At 40.7% G+C, this 19,181-nt stretch overlaps 1 protein-coding gene across 8 annotated transcripts in view; it reads left to right on the top strand.

The window, feature by feature from the left end:
• The window catches only part of LOC121437858 (regulation of nuclear pre-mRNA domain-containing protein 2), a 53,897-nt gene that overhangs the window by 7,372 nt on the left and 27,344 nt on the right, over positions 1-19,181 (top strand). For 7 of the 8 annotated variants that reach the window (XM_041637954.1, XM_041637953.1, XM_041637957.1 and 4 more), the window contains exon 2: positions 15,771-15,900. In XM_041637954.1, the coding sequence (XP_041493888.1) occupies positions 15,771-15,900 (130 nt within the window). Of the gene's footprint in view, positions 1-15,770; positions 15,901-19,181 lie in introns of those variants that run through there. The other variant, XM_041637955.1, reaches the window with a different exon arrangement.

Below are 19,181 nucleotides of genomic sequence, written 5' to 3'. Positions count from 1 at the left end.
AGTGCTGGGATTAAAGGTGTGTGCCACCACTGCTGTGTTTGTTCTGCTTTTTATTCTTTCCCCACAGTGGGAGAAGTACTTATTTGATGTTCTGAAAATCATGTCTATTTTTATCAATAAAAAAGGGAAAACAAGTTGAACATATTTAAGTTTCATACTAAATAAAAACCTCTCTAAATGTGAGGTTCACTTACATTAAGTAATGAAAAGGTTTTGGTCAGATAATGTTTGAGATACATACTAGTCAGTAGAGAGTTCAGTCTTATGGGATAAAAGAGTTTGAGACTGACCTCAGAATCTTGAGATACCAGAGGCATGTGATCTCCAGTACCACTGAACTTAATCCCAACCTGCTAATTTACCTTTGGTTTTTATACTTATCAAAGACATGACAGCATTTTGTGCAGGTCTGGTCTCTTCCTTCAACTGTTTACCTTCTTGTAATCTATCTGTTGCAGCAGATACTTAGGCTAGATTTGTAGAGTATACTAACAATACTACCACACATACCCAGTGTATGACTAATACAGGTGAAGTAGACACTGTATTGAACTTTGAGTTACAGAATACTTTTTGTTTGTATTTTGAGATGGAGTGTTATCTATGTTGTCATTGAACTCAGGATCCTCTTTCCTCAGACTCCCAAGTAGCTTGAATGAGAGGAGAGACCACAGCATCGAGCATTTATCTACATGTATGCGTGTATACTGTATGTTTGTGACTCACCATGTGGATGTTGGGAACTGGACTTGGATCCTCTGGAAGATCAGCTAGTGCTCTTGACTACTGAGCCATCTCTCCAGACTGTTTTCTTTTTGTTTTTTTTCGAGACAGAGTTTCTCTGTATAATAGTTCAGGCTGTCCTGGAACTAGCTCGTGTAGACCAGGCTAGCCTCAAACTCACTGAGATCCGCCTGCCTCTGCCTCCTGAGTGCCAGGATTAAAGTTGTTTGTCACCACCACAGTTGCTCATCATTTCTTTGCACTTAGAACATTGAAAATCCTCTACAAGACACTGGAAAGTTGACTTAGCAGTTCAAGGTGCTTGTTGCTCTAGCATGAAAACCAAGTTTGGATCACAGAAACTATATTAGGCATCTCACAAACACCTGCAGCTCAGCTCCAAAGAGTCTGATGCCCTCTTCTGACTTCTGTGGGCACACACAAGCGCACATGCGTTCACAGAGACACAGATATATAAAAAAGAACAGAAGAACTTGTATGAGCTGTTCTGAAATGTAGTTGTTGTCGAGCATAGTTTCCTTACTGTGCTGTAGAACGGGGGTTTGTTCCTCCCTCTAGCTGCACTCCTGTGCCTGTTAACCATCAGAAATATTTACAGAACACCTGCTGTGCCGGCTACTGTCTGGGCACTAAGATCACAGTGGGCAGGGCATTTTCCTGTCGGACAGCTTACTCTAGTGAGTTGAGACAGACAGCAGATGCAGTGAATAACAAGTTAATTAAATCTATGGAAGGTGATAGATGCTATCAAACAGAAATGGGGACTGCAGGGTGTTAGAGAGGTTGGAGTATCAGATTAATGTGACTGAGAAGGTAACCTTTGAGGAAGAAGGCAAAAATTGGGCAATGTATGTAGGGGGTGGCTTGGTTGGTATACAGGTGCTTGCCACCAAGTCTGACAACCTGAGTTCTGTCCCCAGGCCCCACATGGTAGAAGGAGAGAACTCCTGTGGGAGTTTCACATACACACACACAAAATAAATATAATAAAAAATATTAATAGCCAGGTTGGAGAGATGAATCAGAGGATAAGAGATTGTCTACTCTTTCAGAGGTCCTGAGTTCAATCCCCAGCAACCCCAGGTCTTGTGAATTCTAGGCAAGCCCTCTGTGAATTGAGCCATATCCCCAGCCCAGAACTTTTATACTGAGAGCCATTTAGCAAAGGAGGGATAGTAACTGATTTATGATAATATGGTGTACATGTGTCTGACTGAATATGTGCTAGCTCGTGTTTGTTTGAGACAGTCTTACATAGCCCTTGCTAGCCTTAATGATCTTGAACTGGTCTTCTGCCTTTGCCTTTCAAGTGCTAGGATCACTGCTGTGTGACTGTGATAGAATCTTGGATATTGTGAATGCTAGACAAGCATTCTACAAACTCAGCTATAGGAGCTGGAGAGAGGGCTCCGCAGTTAAGAGAGAGAGGACATGGATTTGGTTCCCAACACTCACATGGTAGCTCATAGCTATCAATAATAACTCCAGGCCGGGCGGTGGTGGTGCACGCCTTTAATCCCAGCACTCGGGAGGCAGAGGCAGGCGGATCTCTGGGAGTTCGAGGCCAGCTAGTTCTGGGACCGGCACCAAAACTACAGAGAAACCCTGTCTCGAAAAACCAAAAAATAAAAAATAATAATAATAACTCCAGTTCCAGGGGATACAACATCTTCTGTCTTCTCTGAGCACCAAGCACACATGTGGTGCGTATACATACATGCAGATAAATACACATATAGAATAAAATAAATCTAACAAAATGAGCTATATTACTTGCTTCTGATTTAAGTCACGACATCTGGCCAACAAGATTTATTCATTACTTATATCTTATTGGTAAGTATTCATTGAAAGTAGTGATGGGTTTCGTAAGAACCTTTTCATACAGGGAGATCTCATGTTTTTGGATGGATTCAATATGGGGCAAGAGTTGTCTCAATGACTTTGATTTTTGCCTCAGCAACTATAAGGAGTTAGTGGTTACTGGTGAAGGTTGCAAGTAGAGCAGGTTTTGAAGGGTAGATGAGAAATTTAGTCTTGAAGCCAGGTACAGTGGCACACACTTTTATTTTCAACACTCAGGAGGCAGAGGCAGGCAGATTTCTGTGAGTTCAAGGCCAGCCTGGTCTACAGAACAAGTTCCAGGACAGCCAGAGCTGTTACACAGAGAAATCATAAAAAAGAAAAAGAAATTTAATTTTGAATATGTTAAATTTTGGGGTGTCTTGTTTTTTAAAATACCTTGAGCTACAGACAATTCACAGGTGTAAGTCCCTCATTTGCAGTTGTTTTAATGTATTCCGTGCATTATTTAAATCACCATAGGACCTGGAAAGTTAAGATGTGAGGACTGAATTTGCAGCCAGCCAGGGCTATGTATCAGCAACAAAAAAAATGTTTAATATATTCTAGACATAATAATTAAGTGCTCTTAGCCCCTGAGCTCTTTTGCCCCTGAGGTCTTTTGCTAGCCCATCATGCCTTAAACTTTTCTCTTTTAATTTTATGTGTATGAGTGTTTTACTTGCATGTATGTATGAGAACATCTGTCCCTGGGACCTGCAGAGGTCAGGAGAGGGTGTCAGATTCCCTGGACTGTATGTACGGTGGTTGTGAACCATCATGTTGGTGCTGGGAACTGAATCTGGTTTTTTATTTTTTTGCAAGAACAAAGCCATCACTCCAGCCTCTTATTTTTTTTTTTCTTTTTGAGAATGTCATACATCACTTCTACCCCTTCCTTCCCTCTAAATTCCTCCCCTCTCCAAATTCATGGTCTCTGATTATTGTTGTGTGTGTGTGCACGTGTACATGTATATACACTTACTGACTCAGTATTGTTCCTATGTCTAGGGCGGACATCCCATTTGGGATCTCATCCATGAGGGAAACTAATTTTTCTTGTCTCAGTAGCCATTGACCACCTGTAGTTTTTTCTAGGGTAGGGACCCTAGGGAAATTTTGCTGTCCAAGTTAGCATACTGACTGTTGTCATGCTGATTTTGTTCAGGCAACCATTTCTTTTGAGGTTTTATTGGTTTATTTTCCCTGCCATTCCTAAGGTACACAATTTAGCTATAGGTGTCCTGTGCCTCTGGCTCTTAAATCTTTTACCCTCTCTTTCATGATACTCCTTGAGCCTTAGGTGTGGAAGTTGTGTGGTAGATGTGTTGGTTGGGCAGCCTACAGCTTATTATGTTCTGTGTTTTACCAGTTGTAGGTGTCTGTTGCTGAAAGAAGTGTTATTGATGAAGGGTGAGAAGACCGTCTGAGCCAGTGTTCAGAATGCCTCCAGTTACTTACTTACTTAGTGTGTGTGTGTGTGTGTGTGTGTGTGTTGCACTGCGTGTTTGTGTTGCACGTATGAGTGCACTCACGCTACGGCATTTATCTGGAGGTTAGAGGACAACTTCCATCACATGGGTTCCAGGGTTAGAACTGTCATCAGGCTTTGCGGCATCTGTTGAGCCACCTTGCTCCCTCTTTATTTTTTATTTTTATATACTTTTGTAGCACTAGGAATTGAACACAAGACCTAGCAACATGTGGGGCAAACTGCTGCTGCTTCCTTCTGTCTTTTGGGGTTGAGACGAGGAATTAATGTATGTAGCTCATGTTAGTAAAAAAAACTGTTAGTATTTCCTCTGCCTTGGCTTCCCTAGTACTGGGATTACAGATGTGCACCATTGTATCCAGCTCAACTAACTTGTGTGTGTGCGTATTCATATGAATGGGTGTACTAGGTAGCCTTCATCCAGAGAGCATCCTTGGTGGTGTTTATTTTATTTATTTTTTAAGATTTATTCTTTTAGTTTTTGTGTTTGAGTTCTTTGCCTCCATGTCTGTATGTCTACTCTGTGCTTGATGTGCCCACAGAAGTCAGAGCTTCTGGAACTGGAGGAGTCACATATTGTGAACCACCATGTAGGTGCCAGCAATCAAGTCCTCTGCAAGAGCAACACTGCCCTTAACTGCTGAGGACCCCCAGTCTTTTTTTTTTTTTTTTTTAATAGACAGGATCTCTCACTTGTCAGGGCTTACCCCTACACAGCTGCAGCTGGCTCCTGAATGCTTTAAGCTGCATTTTGTCCTCAGGACCTTCTGTTTAACATATGTTGAATCATGTTTGCTTCTTAAAACCTATGCAAAATCTGGTTAGAAAAAAACTTGGAAAACTGCAGTATTCTGATTGAGAATTTTCATTTGGCATTATCCCTTTGGAGGCTTAATTAAAATGTTTTGGGGACATGGAAATTAACTTGCTAAGGTGTAAGAACAATAAAGAAGTCCTGAATAGAAGGGAAAGCCGTCCTTAATATTATTAGTAGGTTGACAGACGTGCACTCGAGGCTACCTCCAGGTTTTGAAGAAAAACTTCACAGTGTAGCGAAATTGAATTTAAGGTTTTTCTGTCTGAGGGGTACAGAATAAATTTATACATATGATGTTTGGGTCATGTTCTTTATTTTTCTGTCTTTTTTCTTTTGTTCTCTAATTTTTTTCTAAGTTTTAATTCTTTTTAGTTTTTTGTTTCATTTTTTTTGTTCTAATTTTCTCCTGTTTCTTTGTTTACCTAGCTTAAATACATTTTAAAGAGATTTATTTATTTATTATGTATACAGTGTTCTGTCTGTATGCTTGCTGGCCAGAAGAGGGCACCAGATCTCATTATAGACAGTTGTGAGCCACCATGTGGTTGCTGGGAATTGAACTCAGGACCTCTGGAAGAGCAGTCAGTGCTCTTAACCTCTGAGCCATCTCTCCAGCCCCCTAAATACATTTTTTTTAAAAGATTTTATTTATTTATTATGTATACAACATTCTGCCTCCATGTATGCCTGAATGCCAGAAGAGGGCACCAGATCTCATTACAGATGGTTGTGAGCCACCATGTGGTTGCTGGGAACTGAACTCAGGACCTCTGGAAGAGCAGGCAGTGCTCTTAACCACTGAGCCATCTCTCCAGCCCCCCTAAATGCATTTTTTATAAGAGACTTGAGGCAATAAGAAAAAAAAGTTACAAGAGTTACATCTCATCGGTCCTAACACATATTTTGGTATATTATAAGGACAGAGCCATTTACCATGACAAAGCAAGGTTTTAAGGTTTCTGGTGTAAGACTGACCAGAGGCTGAGACTGATGGGGGGGGGGGGGCACAGTACCCGGTGAGACAAGCTGCAAGACATAGGTGTTTATCAACCAGACTTGGCAAGTGAAGAATCGACATGATTTTTTTTAAATTTTTTTAAAGATTTATCTATCTATCTATTATATATAGTGTTCTGTCTACTTGTATGCCTTCAGGCCAGAAGAGGGCACAAGATCTCATCATAGATGGTCGTGAGCTACCATGTGGTTGCTGGGAATTGAACTCAGGACCTTCGGAAGAGCAGGCAGTGCTCTTAACCGCTGAGCTCCTTGACATGATTTTTTAGGTTGCTTTGTGTTAATAACCTTGGTTAGACTTCCGTAACTCTGACCTTGTGCATATCTATGAAGTTTTTAACTTACAGAATTTATTTACAGAAACATTCAGTCTAGTTTGAACTTGCTCTGAGGTAAAAATGAGCTAGTTGTGTGTAGTTTGAATAAAAAGAACAAAGGTTTTTAAGTGTCTTCCAGTCCTTGTGGGTCAATAGATGTAGTTATGAAGCATATCCTAATATATTTTCTATATATCAAAATTATAATGTTTAATGAAAAGTCATCTTCCTGATTGAGATGCAAACATGAGATTACACATACATATCATATGAAATTATACACCACAGTACAGGTATTGGAGACACCATAGCTGCTTTAGCAAATGTGTAATTGCAGACAGGAGCAACAGTTTCCAGAGTCGCTGATCCCATAGGCCCTGCCTAGACAGGAATCTTCTCCATCAGAGAATCATTTGTTGGTGGGTTGACATCTGAACACTAGTTGTCACCTGCCGTAACTCCTCCCACAGCCTCCGATAGAGATGAATCCACTCTGTGGTTGGAAACGGCTGAAATCATCCCTGAGGTGCCACTGTGTTTTCCATGAATCTGCGTGAACACCCACAACCACACTCACTGGCCTTGGCCTGGTACTGGGTTGTCTTGCCAGCAAACCCTGGAGAGAGCCTCCTTCCCCCATTGCTGTACTTTTACCAACTGAGCAATCTCCCAAATTTAGTTTTTTTTTTTTTATAATGTGTGAAATCTCAAGTTTGTCAGTTTATTTTGCTAAAAAGCAAAAATGCTGCCATTGATATAATTACTATTTTACAGACTGTTAGAGTTAGAAGCACATTATCTCAGAGCAAAAAATTTCCAAACTATTAAGTTACTTGAAATTTGTCTTTCGAGACAGTGTTTCTGTGTAGCTTCGGAGCCTGTCCTGGAACAGTGGATCAGTTTGAGACAAGGGCTTTAAGATTAGCCTGGGCAAGTAAAATCCTGATAGCAGGCAAGGGAAGAGCATGTGAACTCACAGTTTCTCAGAGGACCAACTAGGTTATAGACTTCTAGAACTAGGGATGGGACTCAAGCCCATCAGCGTGTGCCATACCCTAGGTGGAATCTCTAGAGTTGAATAAAATAAAATAATTTATTTCTATTTATTATTAGATTTAATAATTTATATCTCTCATCTTAGGTTTCTCAGACTATAGTTTGCACCATATGCATGAGCATAAGAGTGCATAAAATACAGTAAAGTAGTGACAAAAATAGAACTAAAGATTCATGATCATACATTTCCCAAAATACGGTGATGTTAAGAATGCCATTTTTGGCCCTTATTTTATTTGTATAGGTGATTTTCTTACATGTATGTCTATGCATCCTATTTGAGGAATGTGTATGGAGACCAGGAAAAAGTTTCCAGAGCCCTAAGAACTGGAGCTCTTAACTTCGGAGGAGTCTCTACAACCCAAAAATGCCATCTCTTCAAAAAAAAAAAAATTATTTATTTATTTATTTATTATGTATACAGTGTTCTGCCAACATATGTCTGCACACCATTAGAGGGCGCCAGATCTCATAGATGGTTTCCAGCCACCATATGATTGCTAGGAATTGAGATCAGGACCTCTAGAATAGCATCCAGTATGAGTCATCTCTCCAGTCCAAGAATGGCTTTTTATTTATTCTTGTTTTTTATTTTTTAGTGTTTTTCGAAACAGGATTTCTCCGTCACTTTGGAGCCTGTCCTGGAACAAGCTCTTGTGTAGACCAGGCTGGCCTCAAAAAAACTCACAGAAACCCATCTGCCCCTGCCTCCTGAGTGCTGGGATTAAAGGTGTGTGCCACCACTGCCCAACTAGCACTTCACTTTAAAAATGGCATTCTTGGACTGGAGAGATGGCTCAGAGATTAAGAGCACTGACTGCTCTTCTGGAGGTCCTGTGTTTAATTCCCAGCAACCATGTCATGGCTCATGCCCATCTGTAACGAGATCCAGTTCCCAGAACACTGTGTACATAATAAATAAAATAAATCTTTTAAAAAATGGCATTCAGGTGGGCGGTGGTGGCTCAAGCCTTTAAATCAGCACTCGGGAGGCAGAGGATCGCTGTGAGTTCTAGTCTACAGAGTGAGTTCCAGAACAGCCAGGGCTGTTACTTAAAGAACCTTGTCTCAAATAAACAAACAAACAAGTAAGGCGCTACCAAATTATTGTTAAATATACTTTTATGCTGTGAAACTTTAATTACCATTAATAAATGTTTCCTGAACTCCCTTGAGGGTTGGAGAGTAGGATATTCGGCATTTTCTATACTTATTTGACCGTGGAGTCCCTCAGGATTTGGTTAAGAATAGCCTCCGGCTCCTGATGCTTGTGTCTCCACTTTCTAAGTGGATTACAGGTGTGTATACCACCTGCCCGGTGAATCCACTTCTTCATGTGATTGTTGTTTCAGAGCACATATGTTGGGAAACTTGGTTACACAGAAATTTCTAGGATACCTCAATGGCAGAGCACAAAGTAACCGTATCTGTGTGCACGGCTCCAGAAATGGGAAGCAGGTGAAAGAAGGCATCCTGTGAGCATGTGTCAGAGGTACACACAGTGTCAAATTACGGTGAAAGACTTGCTTCCTGTGTGTGTATTTCTGAGGCAGGGTCCTAATGTAGCCAAGGCTGTCCTAAAGCTTTGTTTGGTTTTTGTGTTGAGAAAGGGTCTCAACTAACCTAGAACTCACTATTTATACAGGCTAGTTTTGAACTCACAATGATCCCCCTGATCTGCATCAGCCAGTGCTGAGATGACAGGTATGCAGTGCCAAATCCCTGAATTTAATAAATCATCAGTGATCATATTCTAGGCCATCTAATAAAAACCTGAGTTTGTAAAAATATAGCAGCAAACATAGACTATCATTGCAAAATACATTATCTGCTGGGACTGGAGTGATGACTCAGCAGTTAAGAGCCCGTGATGTTCTTTCAGAGGACCCACCATCCACATGGCCTCAGAACTCTCTGTAACTTCAGTGTGGGAATCTCACACCCTATTCTGGCCTTGAGCACCATACACACACATGTAACACATACATACATACATACATACATACATACACACATATATACATACATGTAAAACACCCATACACAGAAAATAAAAATAATTTAAAAAAGAATTAATTTAAGATTAGTCATTAGCTGTTGTAGGCTTTGCATCTGACTTTAGTCTTTGCCTGAAGCACCTTTGTAGTTACTATGTGTACTGTACGTGGCTGCATTGGATTTCAGTATCTTTGGCCACATTTAAGTAGTTCTTTCAGAACCATTTGTTTGGTCAGCACTTCAAAATAGCTAAACTTTATTTAAGTGGAGGCAGAAGAATTCAGGGTCATTCCTGGCTTTGTAGTAAATTGGGACAACCTATGAGCCTGTGTCTCCAAAAAGGGGGGGGGGGAGGAAGAAAAAGTTCTTCTAATTTTTCTCTTGGCTAATTTAGGAAAGATTACCTCAATCATGATATCTTCCCTTCTTTCTCGTTAGGTCCTTTTTCTGTGAGATATGAAGAGGGTGCTGGGAATTGAACCCAGGGCACTGTAATCCTGGGCAAAGGCTCTACACAAAGATACATGTCCATCACTCTTGAAGGTGAAAAGCTGATCACAATAGAGAGGAATGAGTTAGGGGAGTTTCCCAGGCTGGGTGGCAAGGATAGGATTTGTAGTGAAAGTGAGATTAGGGATAGATGACATTAAGAAAGAAGCTTGGTGTGGTGGCAGAGGCAGGTGGATTTCTGAGTTTGAGGCCGGCTAGGGCTACTTGGTGAAGCTCTATTATTAAAAAAAAAAAAAATCAAGAAAGTAATGAAACTTGGTGTATACCTGTAGTCCCAGCACCAGGGGAGTCAAAGCAAGATCAGAGCCAGCCTAAGCTACATACCAAGTTACGGGCAGTCTGAGCTAGACAGTGAGTCAGTGAAGGATGGGAAGCGGCTTCTATTTTCTACCAACATTAGTATATTTTGTGAAGCCAGAGGTACCCCTGGTCTGTGTAGCTCAGCACTTGGCAATGGAGGCAGGAGGATAAGAAGTTGAAGGCTAGCCTTGATTACATAGTTTAAGAGCAGCCTGGCTACATAGATCCCTATCTCAAATAAAAGAGAACCACAAACTGCAGTATCTGAAACTGATATTAGTTACTAAATATAATAGTGAGTTCAAGGCCAACCTGAACTACATAGTGACATAAAGTGAAAGAAATGTTAGAAGGCTATTACATAATCTGACCAAAAAAGTTTGAATTAAAACAGAGAAGGAGCTGGGCAGTGGTGGCGCACGCCTTTAATCCCAGCACTCGGGAGGCAGAGGCAGGGGGATCTCTTGAGTTTGAGACCAGCCTGGTCTATAAGAACTAGTTCCAGGACAGACTCCAAAGCTACAGAGAAACCCTGTCTCGAAAAAAACAACAATAAAAAACAGAAGGAGAGGGGCTGGAGAGATGGCCAGAGGTTAAGAGCACTGACTGCACTTCCAGAGGTTCTGAGTTCAATTCCCAGCAACTACATGGTGGCTCACAACCATCCATAGTGAGATCTGGTGCCTTCTTCTGGCCTGCAGACACACATATAGGCAGAAAACAGCATATAATAAATAAATAAATAAACAAGAGAAGGAGAAATACCTAGAAGTATTTAGAAAGCAGAACTTCGCAGTTGAATGTTGTTATAATTTAGAGGAACATTTAGAAGATGAATTCTCTACATCTTTGGTGGCTGGGAATTTGGAAAAAACAGATAATGAGAGCAGGTTTGAACTACATGGCTTTGGCGTCCGTAGGTCGCCTGAGAAGAATTGTGTAGTTATACCCATATATATGGGTATTTTATACACACACACACACACACACACACACACACACACACGGTACTCAGAAACATACTGATTATACTTTTAGCTCATGTACTAGATGCTGGATGTTTTGTGTCACATAATCTTGACAACTACTTTGAGCAGATAGAAACTAATATTAGTACCCTATTGTATTAATGAGGAGAGCCATGTTTGGAAGGGTCATACAGCTGGACAAGAGGGCCTACCTGGTCTTTAGTTTAAGAAATAATGGTATTTGTTTTTTTAATAGTTTTTAAATTTTATTTTATTTTCAAAAGATTTAATTTTATGTGTATGAGTGTTTTGCCTGCATGTATGTCTGTGCACTGCATGTATGCCTTGTGATCACAGAGTTCAAGTGGGAGATCAGATCCCCAAGAACTGGAGTTATAATTATGAGCTGCCATGTGAGTGCTGAGAATGAAACCCAGCCCTCTGCAAGATTAAATGCTCTTAATCACTGAGCCCCGATTTATTTTTTAAGCATGTGTGTTCATGTGCTTGGGCATGTGCATATATGCTAATGCTCAAGGAGTCCAGAAATGGTGTCAGAATCTGGGCATCTGGAGTTAACAGTCAAGTGGGTTCTTGGAACCAAACTTCAGTCTTTTACAAAAGCGACAAGTGCCCTTAACCACTGAGCTATCTATTCAGCCCCAGCTAATGATTTTTAAAGACTATTTCTTTGGGTGAAGGAAGGTAAATCATCTTTGATGAAGGCATAAACAAGCAAATACAGTTCTGAGCACATACGCTAGTAATTATGAGTATAGATCCAAATTAACACTAAATTTGTGCTTAGTGTTTTCTTTTGTGAGACAAGGCCCTGACTGTTCTTAAACACAGAAATTCACCTGCCTCTGCCTTCTGAGCACTGGGATTGAAGGCAGGTGTCACCACTGCCTATCTTTAGCGGATTGTTTTGGGGGTGGGGGATTCGAGAGAGGGTTTCTCTATGTAGCCCTGGCTGTCCTGGAACTCACTTTAGACCAGACTGGCCTCGAACTTAGATCCGCTGGCCTCTGTCTCTGCCTCCCGAGTGCTAGGCTTAGACATTCACTATAACAACAACCATTCCAATAGTGGAATTTTTAAAAAATTCAGGTGGATTAATTACTGTATAACATATTGTAGGTCAAGAGGATTATATTTTGAATGAAAAGCATCCTGAGAGGTCTGGTATGGTGGCTCATGTATTTAATCCCAGCGCTCTGAAGTCAGAGGAAGGAGGATCTCTGAGTTCCAAGAAAGCGTAACTTACATAGCAAGTTCCAGGACAGCTAGGGCTGGGCTACACAGTGAGACTCTGTCTCAAAAAAAAAAAAAAAAAGAAAAAAAAAGACTCTGAAACATAGTAAGATAGATTCTTGTGATATGTATGGGTGTTTAGAGTACAATTACCAGACCTGGTGGTGGTGGTGGCTCCAAAGCTACAGAGAAACCCTTCTCAGGGGTTGGGGAGGGGTGGCTCAGTGGTTAAAAGTACTGACTGCTCTTCCAGAGGACCTGGGTTCAGTTCCTACACTCACATAGGAGTCACAACTGTCTAACCCTAGTTCCGTTGCCCTCTTTTGGCCTCTGGGGGCACCAGGCATGCACATTGTCCATTTTCATTCTTCTACATGTTGATACCCAGTTATGCCAGCACCACTTGTTAAATATGCTTTCTTTTTTCCATTTGCTATTTTTTGCTTCTTTATCAAAGATCAGGTGTTCGAAGATGTGTGGATTGATATCCAGTTCTTTTATTCGGTTCCATTGGTCCTCCTGTCTGTTCTTATGTCAATACCAGGCTGTGGTCAGTACTGTAGCTCTGTAGTAGAGTTTGAAGTCAGAGATTGTGATGCCTCCAGAAGTTCTTTTATTGCCCAGGATTGTTTTGCCTATCCAGGGTTTTTTGCTTTTCCAAATGAAATTGAGTACCATTTTCGAGGTCTTTGAAGAATTTTGCTGGGATTTTGATGGGCTGTTCTGTCTCTTTATCTTTGTAAAGATACTTGTTTTTCCATTTCTTTATTAGTATTTCTCTATGACCCACATTTCTGTTTAATTGGATGTTTTGCCTGCATGTATGTCTATCTATGTACCATGTTAGTGTCTACAGAAACCAGATTAGGGCATCAGATCCCCTTGGGCTGTGTGAGCTGCTGTGTGGGTGCTGGGAATCTAATCCTGGTCCTCTGGAAGAACAGACAATCACTTAACCAAGGAACCATCTCTCCTGCCCTCACTTAACCTCTTTTTCTTTTTAAATATTTGCTTATTTATTTACTGTGTGTGTGGAAGTGCCTGAATATGTATACACCATGTGCCAGCGCTATTCAAAGTGTGGTTATAAGAGATCCGTTGTAGTCACAAGCAGTCGTGAACCTTGGTCTTCTAAAGAGGAGCACTTGCCCTTAGATGCTGAGCCATCTCTTAGTTTTGCCCCTCACCAGGGTAGACATAAAATAGTAATATTATCATGCTAAAATTTGCCCAGTTGTTCTGCTGCCAGGCTAACAGCTTTATTTTGATATTGCCACATTTAAATCAGCAATCCAGTGGTTGGGAATGTAGCTCATTTGATAGTGCTTGCTTAGGGTGCTTCATAAAGCCCTGCATTTGATCCCCAGCTCCTCATGGGCGGGGGGTACACACCTGTAATTCCAGTGTGAGGGAGGTTCATATTAGGGAGGCAGGAGGTTTAGCTCAAGGTCATCTTTTTTTTTTTTCGAGACAGGGTTTCTCCGTAGCTTTTTTTTTTTTTTTTTTTTTTTTTTTTGTGGTTTTGGAGCCTGTCCTGGAACTAGCTCTTGTAGACCAGGCTGGTCTCGAACTCACAGAGATCCGCCTGCCTCTGCCTCCCGAGTGCTGGGATTACAGGCGTGCGCCACCACCTCCCGGCTCAAGGTCATCTTTAAATAATATATTGAGACCTGTTTGGACCATATGAGACTCTATCTCAAACAAAATGAATAGCCCTCATTTTTATAATTATTAAGCCCTTTCAACTTCTCCATAGTGATTTGGGGAAAAAAATCCTATCAAACATTTCTATTCCCTAGTGACTAAGCATTCAAATAATATGAGCCTGTAGGGGCCGTTCTTTTTCAAGCCACCAACCCTTGTCTCAAAAGAAAAGGGGGAGGGAGAGAGAAAACAGAAAAGAAGGGGATGGTACACATGTATGGTGCATGTGCGCATACAGGCCAAAAACATTTTTTTCTCCCAAGACAGGGTTTCTCTGTAGCTTTGAAGCCTGTCCTAGAACTCACTCTGTAGACCAGTTTGGCCTCGAACTCACCTGTCTCTGCCTCTCAAGTGCTGGGATTAAAGGCGTGCACATCACTGCCTGGCTTAATAAGTCTAATTTTTTTGTTTGTTTGTTCTCGAGACAGTTTCTCTGTGTAGCTTTGGAACCTGTCCCGCAACTCGCTCTGTGGACCAGGCTGCCCTGGAACTCAGAGAGATCCGCCTGCCTCTGCCTCCTGAGTGCTGGGATTAAAGGTGTGTGCCACCCACTGCCACCCAGCTAATCTAATTTTTTAAAAATAGCAAAGAATGGTACAATAAAAGCATTCATTTAGACTAATCCTAATTTTGGACTTTTTTGAATGCATGTTCTAGAAAACTAAATTAGGTAAAGAAGAAAGAGAAAATGAGGGATTTAATAAGAGTAACTTAAATAATTATCAAATACTCTCGAATTAATAGAAATAAGTGAATCCTAAAAGAGACCAAGGAGTTGGAAAATGAACTGATGTCTGATGAAATTGTGAACCAGTGTAATGAGAGTAGGAGATTATCTGAAGAGAAAGCAATATGGGAGAGATCTTAGAAGTTACTGAGTTTGAGATTGAAGAACCCGTGGAACTGTAGAAACACAGATCATCTAAGTGAATATTGGAATTGGAATTGCCCAGCATGTAACAGTGAACCTTAGGTATGCTGAGCCTTGGAAAAGCTTAACCTTTATGTATATATGAAGTCAAATTATCCCCAGAACACTCAGAAAATTAAAATAACTGGTAAACGGGAAGACTTGGACTTTTAGGTGTTAATGTGAGTGGTGTTTAGATTGGTTGATTTAGGGATTTGTGTAGAATATACTATTAAACATTATTTACACGGTTGATATATGATTAGAATTCAGTGTTGTGCTTGGTATTTTTGTAACAAGTTGAGTTTATTCAACTCTCTGTCTCTGTCTCTCTCTGTCTCTCTCTGTCTCTCTCTCTCTCTCTCTTTCTCTCTCTTTGTGTCTTCACAAATAATTGGAGAAACAATTTTGTCTTAGTGTGTCTAAAGCCACTAAAGGATTTTTTTTCCTTTAGTGCCAAACATCTACAGAGTGAGGTGGTCTACTTGAAGAGTACCTTGAGCAGAAATTTAACCTCAAATGGTTTAGGGTTTTAGTACATTTGATAAGTTAATCCATTAGTTAATTGTTTACTTGTTATTCCATTCATGTAATTAGACCATATGAAAACAGTTAACTGGGGCTGGAGAGATGCTTAGAGGTTAAGAGCACTGACTGCTTTGATCCCTCTTCTGGTCTCCGTGGGCACTGCATGGTTTGTGATATACCTACAAGCAGGCAAAACACTCATAAGCTTAAGATAATGAAATGTAATTTAAAAAGTTAGCTGTTTGCAAACAATATATTTGGAACAAGTTTCACTAAGTATAAAAACTTTTTTTTTATTGTCTTTCATCTCCAGCTACATATCCCCACCGTTTGAATCTCTTTTATCTTGCCAATGATGTCATACAGAATTGTAAGAGGAAAAATGCAATCATATTCCGTGAATCATTTGCTGATGTGCTTCCCGAAGCAGCTGCTCTAGTGAAGTAAGTAAATCTTTACTGTACTTTGGGATTTAAGAAAATTTAAAAATTTTCTTTTCTTTCCTACTTATAAGGAAGAACTTGAATAATTGTGCATATTTCAAGATCCAAATAAAATATTTTGTTCATGGCCAGGAGTAGTGGCACTTTCTTTAACCCTAGCATCTGGGGAGCAGATTCAGCCAGATTTCTTGAATTTGAGGCCATTGGGGCTATTCAGTGAGACCTTATCTAAAAAAAGCAAAAAAAAAAAAAAAAAAAAAAAAAAAACAAAGGGGGGGGATCCAATTCTTCATCTCTCTCTCTGTACTCATTTGTAATTTAATTTTTAGTGTTCTTCAACTTACAGATTTTTTTTTTAATGATGAAAGAATCTCAATGTAAAAATAGGAGAAAGCTGGGTATTGCTGGTGCACGCCTTTAATCCTAATACTTGGGAGGCAGAGGCAGGTGGATCTCTGTAAATTTAAAGCCAGCCTGGTCACAGAGCAAGTTCCAGGACAGGTGCCAAAGTTACACAGAAAAACCCTGTCTCTAAAAACAAAACAAAACAAATGTGTGTGTGTGTGTGTAGAGAAAATGGAAGTATCATTTGTTTGTTCCAGTTAATAACCCCCTAGAAAATATCAGAGTTAGTGTTTTATAAAAATTTTGTTTTAAAAGGCATAGTCTTGCTACATATATACTCTAGCCTAGCTTTTAACTGGAGATCAGCATCCTAGTTGCTGATGTTATAGGCATTTATATGTATGTATATTTTGCTTGCATGTACGGCGGTATGTGATCAGGTTGAAATCCTCTTCTTAGAACATGTGTTGTAGTGTGGAGTTGATTAATGCTTATTTTTCAGTAAACTTTATTTTTTTATTTTTATTTATTTATTTATTTTTAAAAAACAACAACTTTATTTCATGCACATTGGTATAACGATGTCAGATTCTCTTGAACTGGAGCTACAGACAGCTGCGAGCTGCCATGTGGGTGCTGGGAATTGAACCTGGGTTCTCTGGAGGAGCAGTCAGTGCTCTTGACCACTGAGCCATCCCACCAGCCCCTTCAGTAAACTTTAAAAGGAAGACAAACCCAGTATTTATATCCTAGTACAATTATTTTGGGTTTCGTGTTCTGTTTTGTTTTGGTGCTAAGAATGGAAGTCAGGGCCTTCTGTATGGACACTTGGTAAGCCAGTGCTCTGTCACTCTGCTTCCTCTCAGTTCTTAGCTTTGTTAAAGTTTATATGTGTATATGAATGCTTTGTGTGCACGTGCGCGCGCATGCGCGTGGACACATACACACCCCTAGTGCTAGTAGAGGCCAGAAGAGGTCACCAGATCCTCAGACTGGAATTACAGACTGTTGTAAGCTCCATGTGGGTGAAAAGAACCAAACCAGGTCCTTTGCAAGAGCAATAAGTGCTTTAAACTACTTAGTCTTCTCTCCAGCACTGTTTGTTTTGTTTTTGATTTATCTTCACATTTATGTATTTATGCATGTGTGTACATATGCCACAGCGTGCATGTGGCGGTCGGAGGACAACTTTCAGGAGTTAATTCTTCATTTCACCCTGTGGGTCCCAGTCATCATCCTTGCTCTCCCTTGTTATTTTTTTTTTCTTTTTAAGACTTATTTATTTATTTATTTATTTTGTGGTTTTTCGAGACAGGGTTTCTCTGTGGTTTTGGAGCCTGTCCTGGAACTAGCTCTTGTAGACCAGGCTGGTCTCGAACTCACAGAGATCCGCCTGCCTCTGCCTCCCGAGTGCTGGGATTAAAGGCGTGCGCCACCACCGCCCAGTTAAGACTTATTTATTAATTATGTATACAGGGTTCTTCCTGTATGTATGCCTTCAGGCCAGAAGAGTGCAACAGATCTTATTACAGATGGTTGTGAGCCACCATGTGGTTGCTGGGAATTGAACTCAGGACCTTTGGAAGAGCAGCCAGTGCTCTTAACCTCTGAGCCATATCTTTTTTAATGTGTGTTTCTCACGGTAATTAACATGACTTCAAACTGATGATTCTTCTGCCTCAGCCTCCCATATGCCGGGATTATAAAAACTACCCCACGATAATGCCATCGACTTTTGCTTTTTTGAACAATCTCTTCCTTTAAAAAAAATGTTTTTTATTTTTTTTCTTTTGGTGGGAGGTTGTTTTCTTGTTTTGCTTTTTTTTTTTTAAGATTTATTTATTTCTTATGTATACAACATTCTGCCTCCATGTCTACCCGCACACCAGAAGAGGGTGCCAGATCTCATTACAAATGGTTGTGAGTGACCATGTGGTTGTTGGGAATTAAACTCAGGACCTCTGGAAGAGCAGCCAGTGCTCTTAACCACTGAGCCATCTCTCCAGCCCCTTGTTTTGCTTTTTTAAAGGCAGGGTTTCTTTGTGTAGCCCTGACTGTTCTGGGAATCACTATGTGAACTAAGCTGGCCTCAAATTCATGGAGAACCACCTGCCTTTCCCCCCAGTGCTGGGGTTAAAGGTGTAGGTTTCCAATGCCTGGCTTAAATTTCTTTTTATACTGAACATGGTGGTATATGCTTTTATATCCCTGCATTTGGGAGGCAGAGGTGGCTCTGAGTTCAGGGCCTGGTCTACATATTGAATTACAGGCCAGCCAAGGATACAGAGTGAGACCCTGTCTCAAAAAAACAAAGATAAATAAATACCATTTTTTCCCTCTCCATTTAAGTGTCTGTGTGAGTATACACTACATGTGTGGGCTGACCAGTGTCTGCGTGAGTATACACACTACACGTGTGGGCAGACCAATGTCTGTGACTATACACACTACATGTGTGGGCCGTCCAGTGTCTGCGTGAGTATACACACTACACGTGTGGGCAGACCAATGTCTGTGACTATACACACTACATGTGTGGGCGGTCCAGTGTCTATGTGAGTATACACACTACATGTGGGCAGTCCAGTGTCTGCGTGAGTATACACTACACGTGTGGGCAGACCAATGTCTGTGACTATACACACTACACGTGTGGGCTGACCAATGTCTGTGACTATACACACTACATGTGTGGGCAGTCCAGTGTCTGCGTGAGTATACACTACACGTGTGGGCAGACCAATGTCTGTGACTATACACACTACATGTGTGGGCCGTCCAGTGTCTGCGTGAGTATACACACTACATGTGTGGGCTGGCTAGTGTCTGCATGAGTATACACACTACATGTATCTTATAAGCATCACAATGTTTACTATATATCTGTAGCCTCATTTTGCCATTGATAAAGTGTTGAATAAGGTAATTTTTTTTAG

The sequence above is a fragment of the Microtus oregoni genome, unplaced genomic scaffold (genome assembly GCF_018167655.1).
Source record: "Microtus oregoni isolate MIOR12 unplaced genomic scaffold, Mior012 000054F_ref0000373, whole genome shotgun sequence".
NCBI lineage: Eukaryota > Metazoa > Chordata > Mammalia > Rodentia > Cricetidae > Microtus > Microtus oregoni.
The sequence above is the reverse complement of the archived record's forward strand: the minus strand, read 5'-3'. Positions and strand labels throughout refer to the sequence as shown.